General features: G+C 40.7%; 3 protein-coding genes across 3 annotated transcripts in view; 2 read left to right on the forward strand and 1 right to left on the reverse strand.

The window, feature by feature from the left end:
• Nucleotides 1-2,273: 2,273 nt before the first annotated feature.
• Nucleotides 2,274-4,313, reverse strand: LOC140944802 (uncharacterized). The gene is made up of 3 exons (XM_073393905.1): nucleotides 3,805-4,313; nucleotides 3,137-3,491; nucleotides 2,274-2,654 (listed from the first exon to the last, which is right to left on the reverse strand). Exons 1-3 carry the CDS (start codon nucleotides 4,311-4,313, stop codon nucleotides 2,274-2,276), a joined length of 1,245 nt encoding a protein of 414 aa, XP_073250006.1.
• Nucleotides 4,314-7,455: 3,142 nt separating this feature from the next.
• On the forward strand, nucleotides 7,456-9,557 carry LOC140944803 (D-inositol 3-phosphate glycosyltransferase-like). Its single transcript, XM_073393906.1, has 2 exons — nucleotides 7,456-7,512; nucleotides 8,245-9,557. The coding sequence occupies exons 1-2, from the start codon at nucleotides 7,456-7,458 to the stop codon at nucleotides 9,415-9,417; spliced, it is 1,230 nt and encodes a 409-aa protein (XP_073250007.1). The 3' UTR covers nucleotides 9,418-9,557.
• A 709-nt stretch (nucleotides 9,558-10,266) lies between these two features.
• Nucleotides 10,267-11,478, forward strand: part of LOC140944804 (uncharacterized) — a 2,077-nt gene continuing 865 nt past the window's right edge. Inside the window, exons 1-2 of the mRNA XM_073393908.1 lie at nucleotides 10,267-10,406; nucleotides 10,459-11,478. The exon at nucleotides 10,459-11,478 is cut by the window's right edge and continues 566 nt beyond it. Coding sequence (XP_073250009.1) covers nucleotides 10,267-10,406; nucleotides 10,459-11,478 — 1,160 coding nt within the window. The remainder of the gene's footprint in view (nucleotides 10,407-10,458) is intronic.

An 11,478-nucleotide genomic window follows, 5' to 3' on the forward strand; every position in this document is an offset into this window, starting at 1 on the left:
AAAAATAAAGGAGAGTAAAACATTCCTGGGAGACTCTGGGCGATTAGTAAATTTATCAGGGGCATCCAACAACTGTATGTTTCCAAATTTGCGTATTGTAAGTCTGATTGGTTAATTTGAAGCTGCCCTAAAAGCTACTCATCTGTTTGGATGTCTTAGCGGAACTTTAGTCCCCTTGAAAGTTTTAGGCTTTTTTCTCTCATTCAAAGTTTTCACTACCCTGAAACCTACGGACGAAAGTTTGAGGATATGGAGTAGCTGTGTTTTCTTCAGAGGATTCTACAGGACATTTTCAGCGGACCTTTTTGAACAATAAATGCAATATCTTGGTCCTAAAGTGTGAATTTAAGCACCACCTCCGAAAATTGTAGGTAAGTTAGTACAAAAACCCTGATTATCGTAGATGAAGAGAATGTTTATCCAGAAAATTTTAGCTTTTCTCGAGCTTTAGAATTTTTTAGGCAATATTTATGCACCTATCAATGTAATGCCGGCGGGGGGGTAGGCAGGGCATAGGGTGGGGATTTGACTTTTTTCAAAAATTTGCGATCAAATTCCCTGCCCACGGGCAAATCATTCCAGTCAAATGCAACCAAATTTCCCCACCCCAGGCTGCACATTGCTGCCAATCCCAAGGCAGAACCTAAGTAAGGCACAATAAAAATATCTCCAAAAAAAAATCTGCAATCTTTTATAAACGTTGCTGCATCACCAAAGATACATGTTCCTGTTACGGCTGCAATTATCCGTTTTAACCATAATCCGTGTTACACTGCGTAGAATACATAAACCTTTCGGAGAAAGTCCACATTTTGTAAGTCTAAATATACCGTTCTTAGTAAAGGGTACAAAGAAAGTCAGTTTTATAAGTTAACAGTGATTGTAGCGAATGATCCATACACTAATCAATTGTACTTGCAAAAATCGACTTGGTTTCTCTTTACTTCCGTTTTCTTTGATACCACAGTATATTAAGAGGTTCAATTGGTCAAAAACACGCTAAAACAAACGAAATTTGAAGGCAAAACAGTGAAATCCACTCAGCCTTCGCTTGTTCTCAATTGCCTCCATTTTTTCCTGATCTTTTCAAACCGTATGGCGCATGCGTGAAGCGTGGAAGCGGGAAACATATGTTCGGTCTCAGTCTTTTTCGTTCGGTTCGGCAGTCAAATATCTCCACGTCGGGCGAAGAAAGATTCAAATATCCCCTCCCCCGGGACAACAAGATCAGTCAAATGCCCTACCCCAGGGACAACAAAGACAATCAAATCCCCACCCCATGCCCTGCCCCCCCCCCCCCCCCCCCCCGCCGGCTTTACATTGATAGGTGCATTACCCCTTCAAACAGTTATTTTAGAGAGAAAAGTAACTGGGTGCCCCTGATTTCACTAAGGTAAAATTTTACTGTTTATCTTTTGAAACATTTATATATTGGTTGTGTTAGAGACAATCAATATCTACAAAGACCTGAGAGAATAATTGGAGTTTGCCAACATTGCTTTTTTCATTCTCTAGGTCGTGCTTAATAGTAAAATTAAAGGAGACTTGCCTGTAAGTTGAAGTTTGATTGAGATTCTTCCTGAGTTATAAAGTGCTTGGAGGTTACATGAGATCGCAAGCGCATGTACCAGCTCCGTCTTTTAATGTGAGTGACAGCAGGCACCCACTAAACCAAGGGTGGGTAGAAGGGCATTTAATTTCCCAGCACTCTATAACTAAGTAGAATCTCAATCAAACTTCAACTTACAGGCAAGTCTCATTTAATTTTACCATTCTACCTCGTTATTGTGCTGTGAGATCATATGAGATTTTGAAGCAACATGAGCATTAAGCATAGTCAAAGAAGGTTTTAATTCACGCCAGTGTGTTGCTTACAGTGCTGAGTACTCTTTCAGCAAACATGTTCTCTTCAACGATGGGCTTGTTATAATACTTAGCAAAATGTCGAGTCTGAGGACCAGCCAGCTGTGTGCAAGATATCATCAAGGCTTACTGAGGCACTGTTGGCTGCAGATGTACTGGCAACCCGAGTGCTGTGTGGTTTAAATCTTGAAGTGTCTATTACTTCACCCAACGGCTTATACTATCTCTACTAACCTTTTCGAAAGGTCTTTTATAGCTAACAAACAACTGGTTTTCTTACCCTCTTAGACACACAGAGTTTTATCATCAAGTGCTTTAAGTTTAACAAGTGGGTTCGTGACCCGTACTCTGCTGAAAAGTGTAACAATTATTCGAAAAAACCATGTGATCTAATAGACACATCCCAAATTTCAGGGGTCCTTAGGTCTTGGAGGTTTTTCCTGGAAAATGTCTTTCATCAGCCTGGACACTAATGGGTGTTTTTCTACACATGTCCCATCCTCTAATGTAATATAACTGGACAATGCACTTCTGGCAGTGTTAATGGCAATGTATGTGAGGCCTTGATGGTATAGTGTTGTAAGAAAGTCAAGGACAGGCACTCGAGATGGTTGAACGTGATTGACTTGCCTCTGATTACAAAAGTTTTGCCATTTTGTGATGCAGGCACTGTTCTGTTTATTTGACCCATTCTGCCGGGAAGCCATGATGAGTCTGGCAGCTGCCTCTGAAATTCCTCTATCCTGGATAGATCGCCAGACAGGAGACATGCCACCATAGTCAGTTTCTTTCTTAAGGGGTGTAGAGAGTAGGGAGAATGTGACAGTAAAAGTAGATTTTGCTACTTTAGCAACACAAGTGGGATTGCAATTATCATTTTCAAAAGTTGTGGCCACCAGACTTGAGTGGGCCACAGTGGTAAATCATGATGCCCTGAGGTACTTGTTCCTCTATAATCTTCTGCAAACGTCTGTGAATTTGACAAAAAGGTCGAAAAGCATTAAAAATACAATGAAGCCCAACTAATAGTAAATGCATCCACAAAACATGAGGCAGGGTCAGGTTTCCTCGAGACAAACCAAGGGAGCTGTGCATTAAGTCTAGTGGCAAATAGGTCAATTTCTGGTTTGCCCCAAATGGTAGTAATTTGTGTACAGATGCCTCTTTTTGGGGTCCACTCAGTTCAGTCATTAAATGACTGTGACTCTTTGTCAGCCTCAATATTTTATACTCCAGCTGTGTTAGTTGCTGTTAACCAGTTATTATTATTTACACACAAATCCCCTGTGGCAAAAGCAATTTGAACGCATGTTGGGGATTTCTTGCCACCCATATCATTAATGTAGGTTACAGCTGTTGAGTTGTCACAGAGAACTTTGACATGCTTATTTTTTAGCCTTTCACCAAAGGCTTGCAAAGCGAAGAAGATCACCTTCAACTCTAACGTGTTGATGTGCAGTTGGCTTTCTGCACTAGACCAGAGGCCTTGGGCGGTGTCACTGACAAGATACATACCCCAGCCTTTTTTTGAAGTATCAGTTCTAACTTCTATGACAGGATTTCCGTGTGATATCGGATTAAAGGCCGTGTCCACATTTTCAATCCACCAAGCGAGTTCTTCTCTGGCGCTTGGGGACAGGGATATGAAAGCCTAATAATTGCCCTTGTGTTCCCTGAGGGCTAAGTTCTTCTCCATTTCTAGGTTTCTGTGATGAAGTCTCCCAAACTGCACTTCGAGCAAGTTAGAGACCAGTGTGCCAATTAATTGGGCCAGCTCCGTGATAGTAGTTTCATGTTTATGTTGCATTGCTTGGCAAATGGCTTTCACTTTAGCTTTTTTCTCATCAGTGAGGTTAATTGTCATTGACACAGCAAGGACAAAGACTAAAAATGTAATTCGCTGGTCTAGAATGACGGATGATTTCTGCATTTATCACAAACCCCAAACGTGTAAACAATGTTTGTGTATCAGAGATATTTAGCAGGCATTCATTGGTGTCTTTACCTTGAAGGTAGGAATCGTCTATGTAACCAACATTTAGGTGACCTTTCTGTCTCAAAGTGGAGTAAACTGGTGTCAATACCTTATTAAAACGCCTAGGGGCTGGTGAAAGCCCATTTGGTATACATGTGTATTGGTAGAGACGACCCTGCCAGTAAAATCTGTAAGATATTGGCGATATTTCGAGTCTTGAGTCGCACAGCCGACCAAAGGGTATCCATTTTGAAATGGTGTTTGTCAATATGCGGTATTGGCCGCTTTTCTTTTTCCTAACAAAAATAGTGGAAATGTATTCATCTGGATTGTGTACAGCAGGCTCAATAACGCCCAATTCAAGCAGGCGAGCAATTTCTGAAGTAATTCTTTCTCTCTCAGTGGGATCAAAATGAATTTCAGGCCGAAGCCTCGATTGAGTTGGATTGCCAATCTCTAAAGGGCAGTGCTTCATAATGTTCAGTATATTTTGGTCTGCTGTAATACTTATCCATGCTGATACAAAATGCCTTAGCCTACCAGCAATTTTTTGTGTTTCATGACTAACCTGCATAAGGTTCGAGCTTAATCGCTCTTCTTCTTCCCCTCCTGTTTCCGTCTGAAGTGGATAGGGGGCTCTGGACGTTTCTTGACTGATTGTTGTTTGTGAGAGCCACCTTTTGGCATGGAAAGAGTAAATGTGGTGTGTCGTTGGCTACTTTTTGAAACGCTATTAGACCTGCCATCTTTGGTAAGCTTGGAGCTTAGGCAGTTTGTGTCTGATATGTCCTTAACAGCCTTAGGGAGATAATCCTTAAACAGCTCGGCTGTGACTGGATTTGACGGGCTGCAAAGGTGTCTGTAATTTGTATTGAGCTGAGGTCTCATCGGCTTTCTCCATCGATAATTTAACTCCCGGTTGGCATTTGCCTGAAAAACTACCCCATCCAAAAGGGCACTTACAGTATCTTCTTTCTGAAGTCCTGAGTTGCCCATTAGCTCACTCACCTCTGACACGACTACTATTATCCCTTTAATTAGGCTTTTCTGCACCTTTCGGAACTTTAAGTCGGTATACCTAGCTGACTCATCTAAGTTGTTCCACACACCTTGATTGACCATTGTCTCTGACAAGATGGTACAATTCTTGGGGGTTTCGCGTTGCTTCTTTAATTCTGTTATTTTCTCTTCATTAGCGTTCTCTCTCATGATTTTACCCGCAAGTGACGCAAGCTTCCCGTCGATGGCGGGCCCCACTTGCTCGGTGAGCTGCAGGGTGTTTGTGAGCTTAGCAATCAGGGGATTGCTGTTCTTTACCGATTCATTCGGTTTCTTTTTCTTAGCGGGTGGCTCGTCCTCGACAAGTGATTCATCGAAGTCCTTAGACACGCTCGAATCACAATCATCACCCGAGTCTTCGTCGCCATTGTCGCCAGAATGTGATGCAATCAAACATCCCAAACCGGCAAAGCCCGCGTTCATTGAATCCCTTAGGCCTTCAAATGAACCCTTGAGAACCAAGAGCTGACGCGTTTAAGATAACAGCAGAACTTCCTTCGTTCGCGTTTGTCCTTCGTGCTTGAGCTGCTGCGGGCCTTTTCCCGCCTTTTTGTGAAGTTTACACACATCATCAGTGCTGGAATCCGCCTTAGACGATTTTTCCTTACCCCTGACCTCGTTAGGTTTTTGTCCTTAGATCAAAAACGTGTTTCGACCCAATCTCGACCCTAGAGCTCTTCTGCGCATGACGGCTACAGAGGAAGAGCTCTGGGGAACCCTTGAACAAGATTGTCTCTGACTGGTTTCAGCAAAAAACAGTTAAGGTGTTTCTGATTGATCCATTCAAGTTTGCACGACAGCGGGTGAACGTGCGGCGTGTCTTGCGTGTGAGCGGGTTGTTGAACGGTAAACACGCCCGGTCGATTCTTGATTGATCAGCGATTCCAAAACAACATTTGCATGACTAATTACTAGGCAGAATAAGTGGATTCCCCAATTTTCAAATAAAATAAAAATACATCGACATCTTTGCCAGCTATAATTTAAGAAGCATGACACAATACTGATTTTACTTCGACCTCCACGTTATCGTATTGACAGGAAGTAGCCGAGTATGAATAAAAACTTAAGCTTCATGTCGTAAATTGCCCGAAAAAACAGACTTGCAAGATAGAAGTAAACAAAAAGTGAATCGTTCTCTGAAGTGATGAGTGTACAATGCGACTAGATATTTATAGTTGTCTTCTGTTTCCCACGATATCGCCTTTCAAAGTAGCTTTACTGAAGCGTTTAATATTCATGAACAAACGTAAATAAAAGGACGCAAAATTCATATTTTCAAAAGTTTTAATGGAATTACCATACGTATATCTTAACAAGTCATTCGGGTTTGACTTACCGCCTCGTGAAGTATGTAGTCCACGCAAATATTTAATCAACTGTCGAGCATATACAAATTTCAAGTCTCAAAATTGTGAACGTTTAACGGTATTTTCTCAGCAGCTACCACAAGAGCCTTGGGTACCTGAAAATTCTTCAAGGCTCCATTTCTTCAGTTCTAATTCCGAAGAAACACGAAACTTCGCAGCGAAGTAGACATAGAGGAAGCAAAAAGTTTTGGTTGGATTAAAAAGCATGCGCTGTGAAGCCCAACTAGCCAGATTTTGGCTACGCCGGCGGAGAGTTTCCCAGAGCTTACGCAAGGAGTCAGAAGCGTAAGCACCGGGGTCGAGATTGGTTTCGACCAAGCACTGGGTTGGCGCATGCGCTTGCGATCTCGTGCGATCTCACAGCACGATAACGAGGCAGAGTGACAATGCTACGAGCTTCATTTTTAGTGTGAACTGGGGAAAAGTGATTTTTTTCCTTGACAGTTATCCTTGACCTCTAAGTTAAAGTATAAGCTAGCTTTTTATTTCAAGGTTCATAAATTTCAGGTTGATCTTTATGTCGCAAATGGTGTGATGATGTGTGATCCTGTTATACACTACTACAGCAAATCTAAGAGGAGCATCACTTGAAAAAAGTGGTTGGCTATTTTGCGAGTCTGCGAGTCAAGAGTCTTTTTATTCCTCATAAAAGCATAGTTTGCGTTTTCATTTTCTTGCCTTCCGTTTATTTATTTAATTTAAATCTTCGGTTATGGAAATTGACTTTCTCTGCATAAATTGGATAGAAATCATGCGTCCACTTGTTTTTTGTTTGTTTGTTTGTTATTTTTTTATCTGCGCGATTCATCGCTGCCCAAAGCAAAGTTTTATGTTTGCTTAAAATAAATTCTTATTTAGGTCGAAAGTATTACTTTAATTTTCTTCTCTAAGATGGTGTAACTAGACATTACGGTAAGTTGACTGTACTTTTTTTCTGGAATTTAAAATTCAATTCAGATGATATAAAGTTGTTGTAGGCACGTGGTTATGTCTCCTAATTGTGGGAAGAATCATACTTCTGCTCTGGCCAACGTGGTTAAATGTATACGTTTTGAAACATCGAAGAGGGTTGAATAAGAGGGTTGAATAATTGTTTGTATAAGAAAATTGTTGCTACACAACAGAAACATGGTGTCCTTTTACGGAATGTGCAAATGCTCCCCCTTTCCTTTGCGATTAGATTAAAAAATGAGCTGTACTCTCCATGTTCCTGAAATCATTCTGACCCCCTTTGAAGTCTCAAAAGTATATGTTTAAGAAGGTTGGCTGGGAATGAAATCTTGATTATTTTCCCAGTATGACAGTGTTTAACTTTTGGTATGAAGATATTTCTTTGCGCACAACTTTAAGCAATACCTGCGTGGGTAAAAATATTGGCCACCCTTAGCGGAAGAAGAAGAACAGATCAACATAAATATTCTTGAATTAAATGTCTGAATCCCATAGAAAATCGTAAAGTCAACTTGATGAAATCGAAGAGGACTTTGTCTAGATACCATGACATTAGAGAACCAAGTCAAACATATCGCTTTTGACCTAACCAAGGATTTTCATGAAACGTAAAACTCTGCCGTTATAGCCGTGAATCACCGCGTAAAAGAAACTATTTCAGTAACGCACGGAATTTTATATTCGCTAATCTACAAAATACAAAAACATTAAAACTTGAAATAATTTTGAGAAAAACTCTTTTGACTTGCATGTATGGCAGACTCGCAGAATTTATTTAAAGGAGCACGAGAAAATTGATTAGCTGGCAGTATCGTACCAAAAAAACTTCTTGGAAATAATCGTTGAATTTGGTGAGTTAATAACTCGAACTGAAGGCGGGGGAGCTTTCAGCTGGTGGTGACGTAGCATCAACTAAAATTACATTTTTTGCCAATTGAACATGGTGATAGAAATCTTAGGTACTCCTTTTTTCTCTTCATTCAATTTATCCTATCTTTATCCTATGTTCATCTTTCCTTTTTGTAGCATAACACAAATGACAGAACTTCAACTCCTTCTGCACGGAGACTTTTAAGGGTAACTTCATTAGCAGATGAATGGGGATCAGCAAAGGGCGGTTTGTCTACTCTGAGCAGAGAACTAGCAAAACATCTGGCACGTCAGCCTGATGTAGCAGTAACCCTTCTTCTTCCAAATTGTAGTGAAAAGGAGAAGCAGGAAGCTAACGACGACAATGTACATCTTGCTTTATCAGACGACATGACTGAATTTGGTCCTTCTGAAGATTTTGACATTGATGTTGTTGTAGGCCACGGTCAAAAGGTAGGAGCACCAGATCAGGTCATAGCGGAACAACACAGCTGCAAACGAGTTCACGTTGTACACACTGCCAGTGAAGAGCTTGCAATGTTCAAGAAAAGAAAAAAAGCAGTATCGGAAGGTGAGGAAAAACATGATGCTGAAATAGACCTATGTAAGGAAGCTGATATTGTCGTGGCTATTGGACCAAAGCTTACGGAAGCTATCTCTGCCAGTCTGCGACCGTATGGTAAAGATCAAGACGTGCTAAATGTTACACCTGGAATTTTCCCAGAGTTCTTAAAGTTGAGTCAAGCCATTGAGGAAAGGGAAAAGTTCCGCATCTTAGTGTTTGGTCGTGGTGACTCGGATGTTTTTGAATTAAAGGGATACGATATAGCTGCTCAAGCTGTAGCAAGCTTAAAAGACAAAAGCTACCATCTCTTATTTGTCGGAGCACCAAAGGGGAACGAAGAGGAGGTAAAAGAGTACTTGGTTGACTGTGGCATTTCTCCCACCCAGCTAACTGTGCGAGGCTTTGTTAAGAGTCGCGAGAAACTGGAACAACTCTTTTGTGAGGTGGATCTGGCAATTATGCCGTCACGAACGGAAGGGTTTGGCCTCACCGCTCTCGAAGCACTTTCCGCAGGCCTACCTATTTTGGTAAGTGATAATTCGGGGTTCGGACAAGCTATTAAAAGCGTTAACTTTGGGTCGTCGTTTGTGGTGCAATCTTGTGATGCTGAAGAGTGGGGAAAAGCTATCAGAAGTGTGAGAGAGAAACCAAGGCAAATCCGGCTAAACGAAGCCCTCTGGCTGCGAAAGTTTTATGACGAAAAGTATGAATGGGAGCCACAATGTGAAAGGCTCGTAAGTCGAATGCGCTGTTTTTTCGAGTAAACTGTACGTCAGCTAGATTGGAAGGCTTTGTTGAAGACAGCAATGAATGAAATCTGCTTATGCATGTCCAACCCTAAATAGAAAACACCATAAGGTCTAAGTTATATTGGCATTTTTCCTGTAACGTTTTTTGAGTCTAAAGCCCGGTTTCCATATGATCGCTGCGATCACTGAGAAAAAAAAAATTCAGCGATCATAGCGATCATATGGAAACCACTCTCCAGCGATCGTAGCGATCGTAGCGATCATATGGAAACCGGGCTAAAGTCCTTGTTTTTTTTCTGGTTCTTACATGTAAAGGCGAGGTCACAGTATCTTCAAGACTTTGCAGTGATGATAATGACCTCGCTATCTGAGAGCCTGGCTAAGGCTATGATAACAGACCATGAAGACAAATGAAAATAAAGAGTTATAACTAGTCTTTAGCCTTACATGGGATACCCTTTATTTTTTTAATTCTTGGAAGGATAGGGTAGAGTCAGTGTATGCTTGACACAGACTTTGTAAAAAACATTCATTTTTGTTAAAATATTATCAGTCAAATCTTTAGTGTTTCTACTCGCCAGGCCACTACGTTCATGCCTGAGTCGTTTATAAATTTGAAAGACGGGGTTGTAACTCTTGTTGTAAAATTACGAATTGGTGAACGTGTAATTCTTGAAGAAACAATTAAATTTAAAGAGTCACATTCATGGGGGTCTTGTCATATTAAGTTTGTTAAACTGATAAGCGAGTACTTTTTCTCTAGCACCATAGGTAGTAGAGGAGACTACCAATTATCAACTCAAGTATTATTTTAGTTCTTTCTTGGCTATGATTAATGTTGGTAACAAAACTTCGTGGAGTCTAATGCGATCTGCATTCATACTCTTCATTCAACAAATCGCACTTCCTGGAATTATCACGAGACCGAACAAGAACGGAACCTGCGTTCAGGCATCAAACATCAAACCTAATCTTCATCCTATCAGAACAGAACTGTACGAGACGTATTGAGTCTGGACGTAACCTGCGATCAGGCCTTCTTTTTGTTTTTTTCAGGAAGCGCGAAATTCGGCGGACAGGCAAAGGACCTGAACAAGGAAGAAGGACCGTTAGTTCGTTTAATTCAGAGCGTAATCGCGACCTTGGAAATCTAATCGTTTCTCATGAACTTCTCCCGTCTAAACGAGGCTTTAAATTAGCCTCGCTAAATATTAATAGTCTATCTGCACACATTGACGAACTAAGAATTTTGCTTTCCGACAGACCTATCGATATCTTAGCCATAAACGAATCTAAATTGGATGACACAATAAGCGATAATGAAATTCATATTTCTGGCTATGAATCTATTCGTAGCGATCGCTCTACCAACGGTAGGTCTGGAGGGGGTGTTTGTTTTTTCATTCGTTCCGAAATCAATTATTCTGTTCGCTCTGACCTAATATGTGAACACTTAGAAAGTCTAACTGTCGAAATCAAGAAACCCAGATCAAGGCCTTTTGCCGTTATGACCTGGTATAGACCCCCTGATTCTTCTATTGATCTTTTTAAACCATTTGAAGAACTTATTGGAAAACTAGACTCTGAAAATATCGAATATTACGTCTTAGAAGATCTGAATTGTAATATGGCCGCGCCTAAGTTTGACAACAGTACAAATATCTTATCTAATATTGCTGAAGTTTACGGCCTTGATCAGTTAATAACCGAATATACTAGAATTACCGACAAATCATCTACTCTAATTGATCTAATTTTTACAAATACTCCAGATAGGGTCGTCTGTTCAGGGGTCTCACATATAGGCATCAGCGACCACGGTTTAGTTTACGCCTTTCGTAAAGTTTCTATAGAATCGACAACGTATAAGCATACTACCCTGAGATATAGGAAATTTAAGAATTTTAACTCTGATCACTTTCGCAACGATATATGTCAACAGGATTGGAGTAACATTGAAAATTATTCTGATCCTAATTTAATGTGGGCTGCATGGAAACAACTATTCCTGGAATGCGTAAACAAGCATGCCCCACTTCATGTAAAACGGGCTCGCGCCTCAAAGTCACCTTGGAT

This window comes from Porites lutea, chromosome 7 (genome assembly GCF_958299795.1).
Source record: "Porites lutea chromosome 7, jaPorLute2.1, whole genome shotgun sequence".
In the NCBI taxonomy this organism is placed as follows: Eukaryota; Metazoa; Cnidaria; class Anthozoa; order Scleractinia; family Poritidae; genus Porites; species Porites lutea.